At 33.9% G+C, this 21,239-nt stretch overlaps 3 protein-coding genes across 5 annotated transcripts; all 3 read right to left on the bottom strand.

The window, feature by feature from the left end:
• Positions 1 to 1,057: 1,057 nt before the first annotated feature.
• LOC123888226 (protein sym-1) lies at positions 1,058 to 6,735 on the bottom strand. Of its 2 annotated transcripts, none has more exons than XM_045937200.1 (8): positions 6,334 to 6,735; positions 4,981 to 5,068; positions 3,833 to 3,927; positions 3,401 to 3,473; positions 3,176 to 3,268; positions 2,978 to 3,064; positions 1,863 to 1,949; positions 1,058 to 1,270 (listed from the first exon to the last, which is right to left on the bottom strand). In XM_045937200.1, exons 1-7 carry the CDS (start codon positions 6,627 to 6,629, stop codon positions 1,869 to 1,871), a joined length of 813 nt encoding a protein of 270 aa, XP_045793156.1. In that variant the 5' UTR covers positions 6,630 to 6,735; the 3' UTR covers positions 1,058 to 1,270; positions 1,863 to 1,868. The 2 variants fall into 2 exon arrangements, with proteins under 2 accessions (XP_045793156.1, XP_045793155.1); XM_045937199.1 differs by having other exon boundaries at positions 1,869 to 1,949.
• Positions 6,736 to 9,486: 2,751 nt separating this feature from the next.
• On the bottom strand, positions 9,487 to 14,628 carry LOC123888225 (E3 ubiquitin-protein ligase At4g11680-like). Its single transcript, XM_045937198.1, has 4 exons — positions 14,199 to 14,628; positions 13,478 to 13,597; positions 11,975 to 12,335; positions 9,487 to 10,170 (listed from the first exon to the last, which is right to left on the bottom strand). Exons 1-4 carry the CDS (start codon positions 14,549 to 14,551, stop codon positions 10,009 to 10,011), a joined length of 996 nt encoding a protein of 331 aa, XP_045793154.1. The 5' UTR covers positions 14,552 to 14,628; the 3' UTR covers positions 9,487 to 10,008.
• Positions 14,629 to 14,905: 277 nt separating this feature from the next.
• Positions 14,906 to 20,850, bottom strand: LOC123888223 (protein ROOT PRIMORDIUM DEFECTIVE 1). 2 transcript variants are annotated; one of them, XM_045937197.1, is made up of 2 exons: positions 19,151 to 20,850; positions 14,906 to 15,581 (listed from the first exon to the last, which is right to left on the bottom strand). In XM_045937197.1, exon 1 carries the CDS (start codon positions 20,531 to 20,533, stop codon positions 19,289 to 19,291), a length of 1,245 nt encoding a protein of 414 aa, XP_045793153.1. In that variant the 5' UTR covers positions 20,534 to 20,850; the 3' UTR covers positions 14,906 to 15,581; positions 19,151 to 19,288. The 2 variants fall into 2 exon arrangements, with proteins under 2 accessions (XP_045793153.1, XP_045793152.1); XM_045937196.1 differs by having other exon boundaries at positions 14,917 to 15,581; positions 19,163 to 20,836.
• Positions 20,851 to 21,239: the final 389 nt, after the last annotated feature.

Below are 21,239 nucleotides of genomic sequence, written 5' to 3'. Positions count from 1 at the left end.
ATTCAGTGGTGATTGACGCTGAACTTGGTAAGGAGGACCGTGATTCGATCCCCCGCAACTGTGATCGGGAGGGGGCTGAAACCACTTGATGCCAAAACTGACCCTCGAACCAGATTCAACTGGTGGTGAAAACAAAAAAAACAAAAAAATTGCATTTTTTGGTTGAGTGGTGGGAAACCACCCAGGCGTATTTAGAGCTCATCAATTGCGATTTTTAGAAGCTTCACTATGTAGCTTTTGGCATGATACTATGTAGCTTTTGGCATGATAGTCAGAATCACGATCGAAGATGTAGGATGGTTCAATTATGCGATGTTGCAAACCTTGAGCATTTTGTGCAAGCTAAAAGGCTTAAATAGATAAGACATTGTTGCAAACCGCTGTGCAGAGCCATTGAATCGTAAGATTGTGCAACTATGCCGCTCCAAGAAAATATTTATGCATTGTCGGGTTCACAAGTGGGTTTGCGACCCAGCAGTTTAAACCACGCAACTATGTTGTGACCCTTCCTATTTTACACACCCTCTATTGTGCCAGCTTTTTCACTTGTGGGAGTCTTTTAATTTTACACTGTGCCTTCTCTTCTTTCTTTCCTTGGTCTGTGTTGACACAACACTGCTCTGTTTTGCCACTATGTGCTATTTGCTATTGTTCTATATCCTAGACATTTATTTGGAGATTTTAAGTTGTGCCATTTATGACTGTTAGTATGATTCTGAACTGGTGTTTGATTAAGTATGATCCTATAATTTTATCTAATTATTGGTGGATTTAGACATTCCAAACTTTTATGTATCTACTGTTGTATCTCTCTCCAAATAAAACCCTCCGGCTATTGCTGCACATCGAAGACATTCCAAACTTTGATGAATAAACCAACAGTTAACATTCCAACAATTTTATGATTTATACGCAAGTGCGTATAATATCGACATTTGATTTATTTGTTTACTTTACCGTAGAAAATGAGGGCAGGGTGAATTACTCATCTAGAGGATCTAAGGTGGTAGTCATGAAAGTTGGAAATGCAAACTCAAATTCATAATCATACAAAAAATACAGATTTAAAACTTTACTTTGAATTTGATGATCTCTCATCACTGAATGTAGCATCTTTGGGAGCACAGCAGGGAGGAAGATTTTAACCCCGAAAGTGCATGTAAATTCTACATGCAAGATTATACAACACCTAGTTTTCATGTTCACCTATATTACCATAACCAAAAAAATACTTAAATACAGCTCCTGCAGCTACTTCCAAGCTCCTAGCCTGAAAAATTACGAAGAATGATCAACGGGCATAAATCTCATTAATATTGTCTAACAATGATGAGATTTATTAGCTAGGCTATAAAACAGAAAGATTATTAAAAATACAAAGACAGTATTGTCATATGTAACACAAATATGTAGGAATAGGTCTACGGTAACAAGATTCGTGTATGGCATAATAGATTAAGTCACCTAGAAGGAAGGATTAAGTTAAGATAGTTCCGAATTATTTATTACTGTAGCTATTGACACTTGGTTTTTTTTTGGGGGGGGAAATGATTAATATTTTACAAGTCAACAAATGTTTTTCTTTTTTGTATAAACTAGGTATCTTCAACACGCAATTGCAAAGATTAAGCATACGAGCGAAATAGGACCACATGGACGGAAAACTCTCCCTCGAAGAATATTAACGTTGTCTTCATTTCCATGGCTCGGATTAAAGCCCAAGACCATTGGTTAGTAGTGCCTAATTCATTCTGCTAACAGAAGGAAATCTTTTTTCTTTTTGCCTATTGCATATATACACTTGAATTCCTAGAAGTAACAGAACAACTAAAAATTGGGTGTTCTTCATTTAAGGAACGTACATTTACCTATTTTTGAAGAACTTCTTTGTGTGCTTTAAATGAGAGAATAACATTCCACACCAAAGAAACAACATTAGCAGCAAGGACCTGAAATTATTTACATATATTTTAAACTTGGCAGCATTAAGAAAATGGAGGTAAATCATAGAACATTGAAGAAAACTATAGATGATAAGGTCAATGAAATATAGAAAATATGCAAGTTAAAGGGAAAAAATCCTTCTGCAACTGTCACCTAGCATAACCATATTATCTATACCTCCATTTCAGACATTTGAGAACTTTTCAGTGAATTATTCAAAGATCTGGAGCAATTATCTAAGTACACCTGAAGTATGAATGCATGTACATGTTTGGTTTGAATAAAAATAAATAAATGAAAGTTGAAACGATGAACTGAGAACCCCTGTGATGCCCCATACCACTTGGACAATGCCAAGTGGTTGTCTTAATTTCTTGTGCAGGGTAAATGTATACACTCAACATAGAAAACAAGCAAAGTAAGCATAAACATAGTTCCATTTCATGCATCCGAAATCTTCTTAACGAACTTCGAAAAATCAGAAACAATTATCTGAGTCCACCTAATATATAAAGTCTAAATGCATGTGCTTTTTCAGTTTGAATAAAAAACCAACACAATGAACTGAGTACCCTTGTGATGCCCCATTGCCCACATAGAAAATGACAAACGGTCATCCAAATTTCATGCTAATAATCGAAAGGAAAAAAAAAAAAGTTACATCCCAAAGATCCAACTTCCAAGTATGACATGACTCAAGATGAAGAAATAATAGAAAATGCCTTCCTTGTTTCCAACTGTTACTACTTATTACGCCAAGGAAAACAGAAGTTGTGTTTGTGTGTTTATTGACCCGTCAATAGAATATTCCTCTTTAAAAAAAATAAATAAATCATATTCCATTATAAGCGATTGACTATAGTATATATTGAGAGATTAAGTAAGCTCAAATGAATTTGAAGAATGAAAATTAGCCGCTATCTGCTATATTAAACCCCCTCCCCAACAATAAGTTTCAGAGTGAACAGATTATGCATAAGGTCAAGTCAAATTTCCAATGTTGCTTATACAGTCTGCTGTATGACTGTCTAACCTGAAATTGTTGCGGAACAAATCTAAAGTTGAGGAATTGAAAAGGTATCCATAATTGCCAGTTTGCTAGAACAGCAGAAAACCACTCCTGCGAAATGAAATTTCTGGATGAGTAAGCACTATTAAACATAACAACAAAATACCATTGATTATAATATTTTACAAGCAACAACAAGTCAGATAAATCTATTAATGTCACCTGTTTAAGCTTAGGTACAGCTTGTGATGGCCTTCCCTCTAGTGTCACCAATGAGGATAAGAAAACTCCAATGAATATGGGAGCAAATAAGAACTGTAATCAATATTTCATCACTCAAAATTAGAATATCAAACAAGCAACATGCAAATAATAATCGATATGAAGTGGCACTATCACTGTGACAGTAATTGGGTCAAGGTCAAGCGACGAACAGAACGGCCCTACCTGATCAATTACAAGCCGCAAAAGTGCACCTGATGTTCCGGAAAGTGTAACCAATTTACTCAGATACAAATACCTATAAATTCAAAGTAAATGTCAAAAACGACACCGGATTGACAATTGCCTGAATTCATCAACACTCTAGTGACTAAGCTAAGTATATGCGGGAAGTCTTTTAAACTTGGCACCGAGAATATCATACATAAATTAATCATCCGACTCCAAAAATATTCAACGGGGGAAAGAATAAAAATATATGCAATGTTGTTGCAACAAAAGAACAGCACAAGGATTATAACTTATAACATAACCGCATGTATTGTTATAGGCATTGATATTTCTTATAAGTAATATTGTTTAAAACATTATAAAAAATCAATAGACTAAAAATAGAACTAACTTTCAGGAATACCAACATAGATTCTAGGGTATTACCAGAAATGCAATGTAGGACCAACTAGCACGATACCAAGCAGGGTAAAGAGGAATGTCCTCTTCAAGTCCGGTGTCTGCACTTTGTCTATCACAAGCTGCAGAAAGTAAAAAGAGTAAATTTCAAATCTTCATATTTGCAAATGCAAATGAATGCAATGACATACAATAGTTTAAAAAGTAAAGTAAATAATATTGACATTATCTATTCACTAAAACAATTCAAATGCTATGATGTGTCAAGCTTGATACCAAAATTAAAGAGGGTTGACAAGAAGATGCACCAATTTCCCACTAATCAATAGCAAAGAGAACTGAAAATCAATAGGGCATAGGCTTAAAGGAGGGTGTCTGGTTAAACCCAACTCTTGTTGAAATCAGAGTTCAATATATTGTGCATCAATGAGATAAAAGTAAAAAAATGAGACAGTGAATAGAAAAAGTTCATTCCAAAGAAATGGTAGAGAGACTTGTAATAAATTGACTTCTGATAAGGACATTGGATTTAAAAAAATAAAAAATTTGAAGCAACATTGGATTTTAAATAATTATCAGTTATAAATACATTTATTTTCTTAATAGTTGCTGCTTAAACACGGTGTTCAAATTTCTGTTTAACTAACATTTTCAGCTTTTGGTTGAATTATCTCAAATCTTCTTCTAAATAAGTGAAGATAATCTGACTCTATTTAGCATTCTTTAAATATCCATTTAGCAATCCTATTCATATAACCATATTCTCATTCCATAGGTTTGATTCCTTGAGAGGTTGAGCATAACTATTCTTCCTTGGTGCCTTTATATTCCTGGGAAGCCTTACATAATTGACACCTTTGTCCACACCTATGAAGCACAGACACGGACACCGGACATGACATGGACACTATTAATAATTAGAGAAAATGCCATATCTTAGTGTAATCATATGTGTCACGCCTAATCCGAGAAGTGTTTGTGCTTCATAGGTCCACACACCACGAGATGTGCAGAGCACTTAAGCCATGCCCAAGTGGCTAGAAAAAAGTATTTAATTTACATGAAATTTATCCATTTGTATCTCATACATCTTGAAACGTTCACAAGGATCTAACACAATGCACAACATTTGACAAAACATTGAAAGAGAAGAAGTCAGAAAACAACTGTAATACCTGGCAAATCAAATCACCAATTAGTGTCAAAATCGCAGATGTTAAAGCCTTTACAGCAACAGGGTATTTTGCGAGAAGAGCCAAATACCTGTAGTAAAGTCATGCTACATTTCAGAAAGCAGGTTCAATGAGCAGATAACCAATTTCTTGATGCGTATGGCTGTTTTACAAAACTATTTTTTTGATATTTAAATCAAGGCTTGTCTGCGGGCTAAAACGAAGCACAACTCATAACATTAAAAATTATTTCAAATGCTTTAAAAAAAATTATGAAAAATGTATACTTAAAAACTAGTTATGTCAATTATCACAGACACCATGCAATGTGTTACAAAAATTATGAATTTACGAACATGGGAAAATAAAAAATAGTATTACTGTTAACTGCTCATGCTCTTACTTGTATGTCTACTATATACCGTTGCAAATTAAAATTACTAACATTTATCACGGATATAAGAGGTGTTGCAAATTACAGTTACTTGTTTATCATATAAGCGCTGATGTCTAAGCTGCGAGCCTGTGTGAATTGACTTATTTGAGCTTATCTACTAACATAAGTTTTGTGAGATTGTTTGGCAAAACTTATAAAAACACCTTATGACATTTTTCATGAGTTTTTTTTTTTTAGCTTATTTTTATAAGTTCTTAGGTACCGTTTGGCCTAGCTTTTTTTCCTCTTCTTTTTCCTTAGAAGTAAGAAGCTAGGTCAAACAACAATTTTTAAAAGTTCTAATAAGAAAAAACTAGCTTCTATATTTTAAGAAAAATTATAATATATTATCAAACATATCTTTTAATCCTATTATAATAATTAAAAAAAAAAAAAAACAACTTTTAACCTTTTTTTATAAAAAAAGTAAGATTTACCAAACAACTTTAATTTTAGTTTTAAAACTATTATTTCTAAGCCACTATGTTTGGTCTAGTGGTGAGGGGTTTGGGTAGTATGTTATAAGTCCCGGGTTCGATCCCCAACTCATTGTAAACCAAAAAAAAAAAACTATTATTTCTAGGTTTATGATTAAAATAGCTTCTGCACTTAAAAAAAAAAAAGCTAGGTCAAACGGTACCTGGGATAGCTTATGAAAACAGCTTATAGCATATACAAAAACAATTTTATTTTATTTTATCTGATGCTATAAAAATAGCTTATGTATGCTTATACATAAGCACTTATCATGATAAGAACTTGTGATATAAGCTGCAAATAAGTTGTTGATCCAAACACAGCCTATATCATTGCAGACATTCTTCCAAATTCCAAACACACCCTAACTAATTACCTTGAACTAAATTAAAGCAACAACAAAAAAAAAATAGATTAAAAAAAAAAAGCAATCTTTAATTTACCATGACAAGAAAGACCATTTTCCCCCTCCATCATCGGATTCATTGTCACCGGAATTCCATCCACCAGAGCCACCATCACCACCAGTACCACCAGAACCGTCGTCAGATAAAGCGGAGAGACGAGAATGACGGAAGCGCAATTGGTTGAAGGGAAGTGGAGAGCGGATAGGAGAGAGCAGAAGAGAAGATGGTGATTGAAATTGAAGGGCAGTAGGTTGAGGGGAAAGGGTGACGGAGCGGGATAACAGAAGGTGGTTATTGGTTAGTGCATTACAACATGCACTGGACATCATCATTTTCGATTCTAGAGAAGAGGGTTTTACAAAGTTTTCTGTACTTTCAGGGGTTTATGATTTTATCTTCATTTCTCAAACAAAAATGATTTTGGGGGAAAAGTTGTTTTATTCGCAGAGAAAAAGTGGGAAAAACTTCTCATAAATTACTTGTAAATAATTTTTTATTTTTCAAATAGTTTTAGTGACTAGAAAATTCATTTTAAGACGAAGAAGTTGAGTGTTTGGAGTTCAAACCTCGACTCCTACACACATAATGTAATGATGTTTTTGCCAATTGACTTATGTTCACGGGAACTATTTGTAAACTAGTCCCACACCCGTGCGATGCACAGGTGTTATGTCGTATTTTATATTATAATGTTGAAAAATTATTCGTATAAATTGTAACAATAAGTATTATAAAATGAAAATAATAATAATAATAATAATAATAATAATAATAATAATAATAATATAAAAGTGATGTACTTATCACTTCCTCCAACCAATATATATACCTATATGTATAGAGAATGAGTACGGACCATCAAAATTGAATGAATTTTTTTTTGTGGGGTGCGCCAGCCAATGCAATAGTGCAACGCATAGGCGACACACTAAAATGGAATGAAATATGATAATGATAATGGTTATTATATATTTCAATCTCATAACCTAACTTTTTGCATAACCTTCACTCTTCTCTAAAATTATAATGTAATTAAGTCAATAATGTATACACTCTTCGTATTTTTTTGTGTGACTAAATTATAAACTCTTTGTTGTTTCTATGAAAACGGTTGACATTTAAATGGGATAAATGTTGAAAGAGAATCCAACTATGTTCATCTTCATTGTCACTAAGAAATGTTATAATAATGTAGAAAAGTGTAACATATTGTGACATCAATTTTTGGATAATTGGAGAGGTATAATTCAATAATAATGTAGAAAATTGTAACATCTTGTGACATCAATTTTTGGATAATTGGAGAAACATAATTCTTTATTATTTATTATGAGATTGATATAATATAAAAAAAAAAAAATAGAGATGAAAATGATATAATATAAGGAAGTGATGTGGCATTATTGTGTGATTTAATTGGATGTAAGTGGGTGATGTGGATTAGGGTTAAGATGGATAGTAGGAGAACTATCTAGGAATTATATATATAGATTATGAGATTGATATAATATAAAAAAAAAAAATAGAGATGAAAATGATATAATATAAGGAAGTGATGTGGCATTATTGTGTGATTTAATTGGATGTAAGTGGGTGATGTGACATTATTGTGTGATTTAATTGGATGTAAGTGGGTGATGTGGATTAGGGTTAAGATGGATAGTAGGAGAACTATCTAGGAATTATATATATAGATTATGAGATTGATATAATATAAAAAAAAATAGAGATGAAAATGATATAATATAAGGAAGTGATGTGGCATTATTGTGTGATTTAATTGGATGTAAGTGGGTGATGTGGATTAGGGTTAAGATGGATAGTAGGAGAACTATCTAGGAATTATATATATAGATATTCTATGAAATACATTATGTCTGTTTGAAAACATTTAAGTTTTTAGTTTTTAAAATGTATTTTATAAAATGTTTTAGAAAATTCTTTTTTTTTAAAAAAAAAAAAACTTGGTATGCGACTCTAACACCAACTAATTCAAGAAGACCAATTTATGGCCCACTTGTGAGGGTCATTTAAAACTAGAGTTTTTTTCTCTGTATTACAAAACTATTTTTAAGAGGAGAAAACAAAAACTTCTTGAATCACTTTTACTTTTTTTTTTGTTTTAAAAACTCAAACAAAAAACAGTTTTTGAAAACACTTTTGTAAAATTGAATTTCTAATAAAAAAATTTTGTTTTAAATTTTTAAAAACTAACTGTTTTTGAGAAGTAATCAAACATGCCCCCTATATGTTCATCAAACAGTTTTCTTTTTGGTTTTCATTTGTCTTTGTTTCAAAGTCCTGCAAACATTTTTAGGAAAGTAATGTTAGAAAAATAATCAGTATAATACTGTATTCACTAAAAAATAGTTAAATATATTTTTAGGCACTTTAAATATACAAAGTTTCAGTTTTAGCACCTCAAAATTTCTTAGAATTTTATTTCTTTAAATTTGTAGTTTTCAATTTTAGCATCTATTTTTTTTAAAAAAAAAAAGTTCATGTATTTTGCTTTTAATGACTTTTTAAAATATCATTAGTTTGATTATTTAATTATTAGTTTAACAATTTAATCTTTTAGTATTGTCAAAAAAACAATTTAATCTTTTAGTTTGAAGTTATTGATAAATTAATATAAATTAAAAATTAAATAGGTAAATTATTAAATCAACTGTATTTTAAGATCTAAATAGAGTAAGTTTTAAAGAAAACAAAAGTCAGTTGGAATACGCAAACTTTTGAAAAAACAAGCAGATTTAAAATTGAAAACCGAAAAATTTCAAATACTAAAATTCGAAGAAATTTTTTTTTAGTTTTTATATTTATTTTATATTCTTTTTATATATATTTTTTGGTGTTTATCTTATATTCTTTCTATATTTTTTTAGAGAATTTTATATATATATATATATATATATATATATATATATATATATATATATATATAAAGGCTAGCGCAGTTTTTTTTAATAAAATTACAATAAAGAATATAAAATTTATAATGTGATTAAGAGTAATAAGGATAAATTAGTAACTTTGGTGATAATTGATTTTAATATATTATTAGTAGTAGGAAAACACTATAACTGAAGTTGTCGGTCTCTTATTATTTATTTTTTTTTAGCGGATCAAAAGCACCCCAATAATTTAACAAACACATTTGTAAGATAGACATTCTCGATAATAGGATTACTAAGAAAGCTATTCTGCATATTGTTTTTGTAAAAAACAAAAAATAACCACTGCTGTACAGAAAATTGTTTTTGTAATTACCTTATAAGTACAAATTATGGGGGAGACCCTCACAACGGCCTCCAATATATACAAATACCCCATCATAAACTTAAGAATATTCAAAAGCTAAATTACCTTTATGAAAACTAAAATCCTAACGAAAGGGTGAGGCATTTCCTTTTTCTACTTATATACCAACATTTAGTGGCAGAGCCAGAAAATTTATAAAGTCTCGGCAAAATCACAGTTTTAAATAAAAATATCAGTACTGTGCTGAAAAAATCTCATTTTTGAACAAAAAAATCTCAGTTTGACCCTATACTAACCCCTAAAATACCAATTTTTTTTACCAAAGCCTGGGCAAGTGCCTAGGCTGTAGATCCGCCCACTAGTCAGCAGATTAGCAAATGTTCTGGTTCTCTCCACCATCAAGCGGATACTACACCTCAGTGTTGGGAAGTCTTTATCAGCGAAATATCAAACCAATGCATTGCGTCTTTGGATGTTAAATTTGCAGAGTGGGCAAGTTGCTTTTGTCCGAAGCCAACGGCTAATGCATGCACAATGGAAATGGTGGGAACAGGGAAGCCGATACAGTTCTGTTCCATCAACATATGGACATAGGCAGATACAGCATTCCTACAGCAAAATCAGAAATGGTTAGCCTAACTTTAAGTAGTTATCTCTCTTTCAGTGGTTTCATTATGAATGGTCCCTATACAACGTGCCTATATAAAGTTTAGCCGTTAGATAACATGACGTGGCACTTTTTTTTCCCCCCCCCCCGCTAAGCAAAGAGCATCTAAATATCAGGGGATAAAGAAGACTTCACCAATTATGAGAATATCAAATTAGTTAATGATGAGAATATCAAGCATTCAATCATCCAATGATGAGAATATCAAATTAGTCCGAAAAATCAGTCACAAGGACTAATTTGGATAATAAGCAGCACTGACACAGAACCCAAACCCTTGAAACCTGCAGACTTCAGCAAATCTGGAAACATTAGGGATCCAAGAAGTGAGAGCACGAATCGATACCTTTTCAATCCTTTGGAGAACACCCAAGGATTTCTTCAACACAAAAACAACTGATCATTCTGAGCATAGCAAGCATAACAGCCCTTTCGAGTCAAAAATCCGTCGTCAAACCAAAGGAGAGACGTGGATAAAAACCGCGCAAAGGCGAGACCACCACCGCAACCAGATCCAGATCAAAAGATCTAGATTTACATAGAACCAGAGAATCGTAACCCAACATCAACAACCCAACCAGGCTTATCAAAAAAAAAAAAAAAAAAAAACCCAACCAGGCTTCCTCCATGAATGAATTCTGTCGTGTATGAGAGGGAGGCAGCGAAGAATCAGAAAACTCAAATTTGTGGATCCACAACAACACTTTCACAAACCCATAGAATAGACGACCAAACGCCAGCGGCAGAGGTACCATGACGGCGCAAGGTTGAGGACAACCCCAGAACGGCAGCGGTCACCACAGGGTTTGAAGGTGGTGATGCCAAAGACCGGCACACGGACACCGCCTAACCAATCGCTACATCGCGTTAGAAGGATTTGGATATGAGCGGTGGTGGTGGTTAAATGAAGATGTGGCAGTCCATGTGGACTCCACATCACTGCCACGTTTCCGCGATGAAATTGTTATAATTTTGGTGTAAAACCAAGGAGTTACTTTCACTTTAAAATTTAGGAAATGAAAAGTAATTCTTAGGCTTTTACGAAACAAAACTATACAGTCAAACTTGTCGCTTAAGACGTGGCGGTGATGTGAATTGTCATATCTTCATTCAATGCGCCATGTGATTCTGTCTAATGATTCAGCTAAATAGAGGGACTGTTTTGAGTGTTGTGTTACAGTTTCAGAGACAAAATTGCTAATTCGTAAAAGTCAGGGTTGAAATTAACCGGTGGTTACAATTTCAAGGACAAAATTGCCTATTCAATCTAATGTATCTCATGACTGTATGACATGCAGAAAAAGAATCGCGGGAAACAATTTTCAGGTCATTACACATTCGCATTCACCCCCTCTTTAAAAAATTGCTTAAGTATAATGATATGAATATGAGGAGGGATCCGTTGACTCCAAATCTTAACCATTAATTTTAATAATAATTAATGGATGTGATTAATTAGAACTAATTCCTAGGGTAAGAATTTTATATTCTCCTACAAATAACCGATGAAATTGCACGGGTGAGACGAAAATCTGCAAACTGCCACCTCTATGAATAAAATGAAAGCAAACAAATCAAGGATGACTTGAGGATTGCAACAATTACTCAATCCATTATCCATCTAGTCCAACCATATACAGATCCAATCCATACATACAGTTATTTACAAGTTACAACACACAAAAATGATATTAAAACTAAATAATTATGGAATTAGAGCTAAAAGAAGACACAGTTTGTACTTACAGAATCATCTGGATGAAGAGATAGTTCACTGATATGGCTTTGATTGTATGAACCGGTTCTTGCTTTAACAGATTGCTTCTTGTTGTCATCAACCATAACCATTACATTTGACTGACTAAACGTATACATAGGAAGTGACCTGATATCATCTTCTGAAGAACCTTCCCTGATTCTTAACCTATACATAGGAAGTGACCTGATATCATCTTCTGAAGCACCTTCCCTGATTCTTAAAGCATAAGCTATTATTGGGTAGATGCAGAACGCTATACATATCATCCCGATGTAAAAGATAGTGAAATATTGGAGAAGGATTGGAAAGATTGTAAAAAATTCAAGGATTGGAACGATCAGTGTCAAGCTGCAAGAATGTGATAATAACATCATTAAGTGTTTTATACATCTAATAATTGTTATATATAACATAATCTTGAATAATTAAGTCAAATAAGAGCATTTTATATTAGATGAATTTGAGCTAAGGGTTAGAGGAGTTAGGACCAGGGTTCAAACCCTGACGAAGAAGACAAATAATAACATTAACAACTGACCTACGAACATTTTCCTATCAAAAAACAAATAATGAATTAGTAAACTAATAACAAATTATATTATCTATTATGGATTTAGCTCAGTCTTTTGAGCCTCAGTTTGAAGTTCAGACTATGAACCACTAAAGCTAAACAAGGGGAAGAATTCCGATCAAATCAAGCCAAGCTTAAGCAGTTGGACAGGTCTTGTTTGAAGGAGTCCCAGTAACCACAATTTCACTAGAGCCTACTGCAAAAGACAACTCTGATCATTTTCAACAGGACTTTCATATGGACCATTACCATATCATGGAAAAGGCAACTCTGAATTTTGAGTCCAAGTTTTTTTATGAAGAATTGAGTCCAAGTTTTAGATTATAAGATCTCAATATATGAAGCTTATTAGTCCTAAGTCCTAACGAAGGGTCAAACTATTCAACAAAGTTCTTCAGTTAAACCAATAGGGATTATGTATTTCATAAAGTTGAGAGAATTGAGAAATGATCACAATTTCTTGAAGAAGAATAAAAGGAAGTTGCACAACTTCACCTCAATTCACAGCACAACAATTGAAAGAAATTAAGGGCAACACGATACTAAAGCTTCTATCATGGCAAGGTCTGGGGAAGGGTCAGACCTCAATCAAACCATCTAAAAACAACACATCAACAACAACTAATTAAGGGTGGACGCGTAACAATGTCAATGGCAAAACATTCTACAATTATCCCTTTTTCAACTTATCTACTCTCTTCGTACTTTGCTCAGTGAAGGAACTGTGGAGTAGTTGCAATTCTCCGCTCTTTTTTTAAACTGTTGTGTGAAATTAAAACGAAGGTGTTTATCAGTATCATAAATCTGCACTACTTTGACTAAGCTTTATTGGCATTCATGACAACATTTATTATCTTCCCAACCATCCTGCAAAGAAATAAAAAGCGAAAACACATATCCAAACTAAGGTTATTATTACCAGTAGAGAAAAAGAGCAGCTTCGAGAAGTTTTTGACCACCGACAGCAATGCAATAAAATCCAAACACCCACCAAACAGGTGATGCTAAAGTATTCATAGGCTCTAACTTTTTTGCAATGCTGAAAACAATAAAGAATAAAGTAAGACAAAAGCTCAATAATCCACCAACATAGAGTTCTATCAACAAAACCACAATCATACATTAGAAAACCATCATGCATCTCATATAACACCCTGAACATCAATCACCCTGTCCTCAACACATGAAAAGAACCAAAAACAATTGTTAATGTAAAAATGTTAAGGATCCTCACATTTCTCTAGTCATAAAAACTTCGTTCACCACACCAATCAATCGCTCACATTAAAATGTGTTTTCTATATCCAAATCAAGCCTTGTCTTCTCGCTAAAATGAAGGACAACTCATAACATAAAAAATTATTTCAAATGCTTTAAAAAGATTTATGAAAAATGTATACTTAAAAACTAGTTATGTCACTTATCACTGACACCATGCTATAAAAATAGCTTATACATAAGCGCTTATCATAATCAGCACGTGTGCTATAATAAGCTGCAAATAAGTTGTTTATCCAAACACAGCATATATTATTGCAGATACTCTTCCAAAGTCCAAACACACCCTAACTAACTATCTGAACTAAATTAAAGCAAAAGAAAAAAACAAAGATTAAATAACAAAACTATGATTATTTTACCATGACAAGAAGGACAAGTTTCCCCCTCCATCATCGGATTCATTGTCACCGGAATTCCATCCACCATCACCAGCATCACCGCCAGTTCCACCAGAAGCGGAATTCCATCCACCATCACCAGCATCACCGCTAGTTCCACCAGTAGCGCCGGAACCGTCGTCGGATAAAGCAGAGAGACGAGAATGACGGAGGCGCAATTGGTTGAAGGGAGGTGGAGAGCGGATAAGAGGGAGACGTAGAGAAGATGGTGATTGAAATCGAAGGGCAGTGGGTTGAGGGGAAAGGGCGATGGAGCGGGATAACGGAAAGTGGTTATGGGTTAGTGCTCTACAGCATGCACTGAACATCGTCATTTTCGATTCTAGAGAAGAGAGGGTTTACAGTTACACTGAGAAAAAGTTCCATAAAATATATTGAGGCTGATCAAACATTTTTGGGAAGGTGATGTTAGAAAAACAATATTCCGTATAATATTTGTATTTACTCATAAAAAAAAATAGAAATATAATAATTTTATATTTGGTGCAAATTTTGTGTCAACTACCAAACAACTTTAACTTTTTTCTAGAAAGCTATTATTTTCATTTTTAGCTTTCAGATAGCTTAAAAAATCTAAAAAAGTCGGGGCAAACGGACCTAAGAAAGTAATTTTTTATGAAACAAATGCACTCTATTAAATAAAGTTATTCTTCGGAATAAATCTTAGTAAGAAAAATATTAGCATTACAATCTCTAACACACTTTTCAACTCATTATCTTTTATTTGTTAATGTTTTACACTTTACAATGAATTGAGGGATTTTTCAAGCTACATTATTGCTAATATTTGAAGAATTTTGTGCCGCTTGGGCTTGGCACTAGTGCAGATTTCTCATCTCCATTTTTACATGATTTTGTTGCTTTTTGCTTCAATCTATGCTAATGCCTATTGCCTTGTTTTATACAAACCCTGACTTTACCAAACCCAGAAAAATCCCCAAGTTAAATACAAAGAGAGAGGGATTGTTCAGTTGCAGTGCATGTGATTGCAGAACTTTCAATTTCCAATCATAAAAAAATTAAATACAAATGATCCCTTTTAATTTTTAAATTCCTACAATCCCAGCACAACATGACTCTTGGAAAAAGGTGAGCTTGTTGATCTTGTAATCAGCTACTTGGATTCAAATTCCAAAATCAGCAAACTGTGTTCGAAAAAGATATTGATGAATCTTTTCTAATGCCAAACATTTGCTAGATTGGAGATTTTATTGTCTTAGTGGAAGGCCAAGTCTTTCTCTAGTTCGGCGAGCTTGAACCTCATCCATTCCAATCACCGACTCTTCCTCTATCTCTCTTGTTACTGTCGCTCGTGTCGTCAGATCAGGATCTTCACTTGTCCCTCTACATCAAGCAAAATCAAGTGTAAGAGGATAAAGAAAATACAAAATAATAATAATAATATGAAAAAGAAGAGATAGAGATAAATTAGGTGACGGGAGAGTTGAAGAGAAACAATATGCGGAAAGTCCACCGTAATTTCCTGCGGAATTCCTAATCAAACAATCAAATATAGTAATGGAAGAGAAGCAAACAGATCTTCTGTCTCTGATTGATCAACTATTTTTATACAATGTTACTGGCTGCTGCAGTAATAATATATTTTCAATAAATTAAAGTCTTCGGAATTTAAGAATCTATGCTATGTATTCTTCCAACCAACATGATGAAGAACTCTATCTCTGTGAAAAATACACTGATTAGCTTTCTCAGATATGTAGTAATCATGAGTAATTTTCAAGACATGTTGCATTGGATTGTGTGGTCTATGAAAATTATCATCATGTATTTCCTTGTGCCACATCCAAACACGATGACACATCGTCGCCCAAAACTCCTTCCATCTAACCCCATTGTTCGTTCCAAACACCATTGTAATTAATATTGAACTTAATCCAATTCTGTAACTCCACATTGAAAAATCTAGCACGTGCCTCTAAAGGAATTGCATTTAACCAAATATTCATGACAAGAGGACAGTCCCTGAGAACGTGTATTGTAGTTTCCTCAATATCGCGGCAATACAAACACATAGCATGGCCTAATCCCATCTTATTCTTATTCACATTGGTAAGCAATCTGTCATGAGTAGCTATCCAAATAAAGTGTCTAACTCTCCCTGGCACATTTAATTTCCAGACTTTTGACCAAAACATGTCACTCCTTTCATCTTCGAAATTACACAGTAACACATACATTTCCGCCACTGAAACCTGTCCGCTTTAGCTCCAACTCCCAGTTGTTCATCTGGACCGTTCTCATCATTTGGAGGTAATATAGGCATATAGCAGCTAATTTCTGCATGACAGAATTCGGCAGCCACTGATACAGCTCCTGCCAGTTCCATTTGCCATTTGAATCCAACAAGTCGCACACTTTCATAAACTTGTCTGGAATGATCACATTCTGATCTGTAATTCGCAAACCAGTATCAATCCAGCAGCAATTCCACGCATTGATGCTTCTGCCATTCCCAACAGTCCATAATCTGAAGTTCTGAAGATTAGGTGACAGCTTTACAAGAAGCGCCTTCCAAAGACTAGAATCAGATGCTCGAACCTGCACAAACTCCCTCAAATTATTACTACCGTATTTTCCTCGCATGACCTCACACCAGAACTCCTTCACTCCGGAATAAAGTTGCCATCCTAGTTTGAGAAGACAAGCTTCATTCATACTATCTAATCTTCTCAAACCAAGACCTCCCAAGTATTTTGGCTTAGTCATCATCTCCCAACCAACGGCATGATATATTCTTCCATTCTCTGTGTCTCCCCAAATAAAATTCAGTTGCATTTTTTGAATTTCATCAATACAATTCTTAGGAATTTTATTTGTCATCATAGGATAAATAGGGATTGCCTTAATAACGCTCTTCGCCAACGTCACCCTACCCGCAAAGGACAAGTGATTAGCCTGTCACGCCGTAAGTTTCAAACTAACTTGGTCAATGATATATTGGAAATCTGACTTCTTTGGGGCTCGCCCAGTGAGAGGCACTCCAAGATATTTACCAAGATTCAAAGTTTCGCGAAAACCAGACATATGGACCAGTCTGTCACGCATGGTTCTAGCCACATTTTTAGAAAAAAGTACACTAGTCTTTCTTGACTTACCTCTTGACCAGACATGCTACAATTTTTTTTAAGGATTTCCATAACACACCTCATTTGTAATGATGACAATTTTATAGTAGTGATATTAACAACCCAAATAGCTCCAAAAATAACATTCACATAAATGAAGATAGTTGTGTCAATATTCATGTTTATAGCATATTAAAAGGCAAGCCACTGGTTGATCCAATTTTAAGTTAACACTAAATATAGCTCTCAAAGTAAAAGTGAACATATTAAGATCCGACCCATTTAGAATTACAATATTTTTTTGGACCAAATCACAAACCAGCAGATACATTAAGCCTAGTTTTTGTGATAGAAGCAGCAGATAGAAACAGAAAAATGTTAATATTCAAGCTAAGACAAGTATTAAAGGATGCATTAACTAGCAGCAGTAACATGTACAGAAAAAATTATGGCAAAGGATCAAGTTCTCAAGCAACCAAATAACAATGCAACGAATGATTAAGAACCAATAACAGCTCTGAAACATAATGACTTCAAAACAATGCAAATAATGATTAAAAGTGAAACACAACAAGAAGCAGATTGCATGAAAAAACAAAAGGTTTACTTGCACAGTCGTGTTCTTACTTCTTAGGACTACAAAACTGTATTAGGATACTCCAAAAAATGCTTACCACGATATATGTTTAAAGAAATAAAGAAATATTAAGGATCAACTGCTAATATGGAGGTTGGGTTAGGTCTGAAGATCAGAAGAACAATATAGATCACACCACTTCCATTTCTGATTTTCAGTTTACTAACGACAGAGCAAGCACAGGTTCAAAGAAAATTGCAGCACTGACAAGGTACATTCTCGGATAAAACAGAAGGCATAATGACACTAAATTCTATGAGTTTATACTCCTTTTATTGAGGCCAAAAATATGTACCTCTTTAAATCTAACGATATTTGGATGCTTCGAAGACCTGTAATTTATCTGCCTTTGCAATTGCTCGTCAATCTATAAAACATTATAGATTGAGCACAATCCAAAGTTCATAAAATTATAAAAACAACATAAAAGATCCTAAAGACTAACACATATGTAGCCTATTGGATATCCTATAATGGCAATAATTATTCAAGCACAAAACTAAAGAAACTAAAGACTAACACAGAATATGTAACCTATTTGATAACCAAGTGTCACATATATCCTATCAATAACTTATTTTGGACTAATTTTTCACTCTCAATGATTCCAGAATCTTCCACCGATTAAGATTCATTGAAAACAACACAACAGTACACATAATGCTGAAACCTAACAAGAAATTAATAATAGTGCAGTTCTACTTCTAACATGTTAGCATTGTTAGGCATTGCAAAACCTAATACTTAAAATAAATAAAGAATTTCAGGATCTTTCAGCCGTGCAAGTAAGTCCCAAAAATTGTATGCAATTCAAAATTAGCACCAAAATTTCATTCAATGCCATAAAGCAACCACTAGTCCACTACAAGTCTACAACTATGAGTAGGAGTCCAGTCAAGGGTTCAAAAATTAATAGCCTTAAACCTATCAAAATACTGAATTTTATTAGCTGTTTAACAAACAACTTATGCATTTGAATCAATCACACGAATCTAGTCTGACCTAATGACAAGTCTAGGTTGTATTGGACATTCATGTTCATGGGAAGTTATGGCATACTATTTGGACACACGTTAACAAATATTCATGATAGTGGTTCTTTGGTGCCATTAGGATTATTTTGAGTCATAAATAACAGCCAAATCTAACCACAAATTGTTGAATTGGCTGAAAAAAATGAAACTACCTACTTGTATTCATACTTGACTATTGCTCCTGATTGTGTGTTTTCTATTGATGAGATAGTACTTGTCGTGTTAACAACCAAAACACTAATCAGCAAACTCTCCAAACAGGCTGCTTCTGCTACCTTCACAATATCATGGGGATCAATTCTTCTCAGAACTCTCCAAGAATGGAATCGCCCAATCACCATCTCTTTTACCATTCCCATCTACTTCACATACTACATTATTGCTCTCTTCCTTAAATTCATCACAAGCTAACAATTGTTTGGTTTTCCTACGCCCTAATAACACAAGTTCCAACATATTCCTACGAACTGCATACACCGGATTAGGCTCAACCAACCCTCCTTTTTCATAAGCCTCCCTAAGAAAAACAGTTTGAGCATTTCCCTTTGTAGATATATAAAATATCCCCGGATACCTTAGCAGTAGCTCGCGCATATTAACTTCAATAGCAAAATCCCTTCGAAAATGAGCCAATTGATCAACCTCAACCATTTTCTCCACAGTCAAACTCAAAAGTTCATGAATAACAGCAACAGCCCTCTTCTCATATCGTTGTGCCCCGCCACATTTGACATCTTTTCTTTCATAAGGCTTTGTATAAGAAAGCCTTTGCCAAGTCTTCAACTTTTCCCTAAACCCTCTCTCAATCTTAAACCCAGTTGGAAAATTTATAGGAAATGCAAACTTGGTCTCAAATTCACTCAACCATTTCTCTCTATACTCTCTCTCCCTCCATTTCTCAACATGAGCTATTCCTAATTCATCATCCCAACCAACCAAAGCCACAGTCTCTAAATCAACCAACCTAAACTCATCACTATATTTCCCAAAAACGGATTCTCTAAAATCACAAGGAAGACCCAATTCTCTTCTAATCAACCTCAACGCATGCACATGAAGAGTACCATTCAAAGACATCATAAGCAACTTCTTCACTCTTTTAACAACCTCAATCTCATGTTGTTTCATAACAACATCTTCCAACAATATCAACTCCTTCATCTTCCTAGTGATTCTACAGCACATGTTCCTCCTAAAAGGGTGAACAAACAAATCAAAAACATGAGGATACTTTTGAAGAAATGAAGTAACAGTAACATTGAGTCCAATGATGTTTCTCCAACGGGACATTAACTGAAGAGAAACAAAAGAACCTCGTTTTCGATTTGACATGAGATTATGGATTTTGAGAACAAGATTGAGTTTTTTGAAGTGGGTTGTTAATTTGTCGAAGTGGGTGTCTCTTACTCGATCCTCCAAACGGGTTTGAGCTGAAATGGTGGGTTTTTTCCATCGTTTTTGGTTGAAGAGGAAAAAGGGTGAGAATGAGATTGTTGTTGATTGGAAGATTGTGTGTCTGAAGGTTGATAATGGGTTCATGTCATTGATGAAATGAGGTGCTGGTGTTGTCGGTTTCGAAGGGAAAAGAAGGGTTTGTTTGTTACAGGGTTTATGGGTTAGTGTACAAATTCTCCATAATCATTTTCGATTACAAAGGGGTTTACAAGTTTGTTTTTTCGGCAAGAATGAATGGAGACACAGTAACAGAGAGATAAAGAGATGGGTTTGGCGATGGAGAGATGGAGTCAGCGACGGAGAGGAAGAAATGTGAAAGGAAGAAGTGAGGATCTCGTTGAAGAAGAAGATGAATAGTTTCTCAATCTGATTTTCATTTTTAATCTAAACCGTTGATTAGTATTTTCTCCACATGCCATTCATCTAACTAATAAAAAATATTTTGACAGTCACTCTCGAGCCTAGCTCGGTTGGTAGAGACATCACACTATGTTCGGGTTCAAACCCGGGACACTCTACTTATTCACTCTAAGATGGATTTTGTAGCCACTAGATTACTAGATGAAATGGTAAGAGCTCTTTTTTAACTTAACCAAAGATTTTGAGTTCAAATGAGAATGCATCGGTGTTAAATTCTTTTGACAAAAAGATTTCTCACAATATATATAAATTAGTTTGTTATAATAAATTGGAAAATCAACAAAATTATCTTGAAAGACATTGGTTACTATTAATGTTGAAATATCTATCTATAATGTCAACTTAAAATAGTAATGTAAAATTATCAATG

This window comes from Trifolium pratense, linkage group LG6 (genome assembly GCF_020283565.1).
Source record: "Trifolium pratense cultivar HEN17-A07 linkage group LG6, ARS_RC_1.1, whole genome shotgun sequence".
In the NCBI taxonomy this organism is placed as follows: domain Eukaryota; kingdom Viridiplantae; phylum Streptophyta; class Magnoliopsida; order Fabales; family Fabaceae; genus Trifolium; species Trifolium pratense.
Note: the sequence above shows the minus strand (reverse complement) of the source record. Positions and strands in the feature narration are given on the sequence as shown.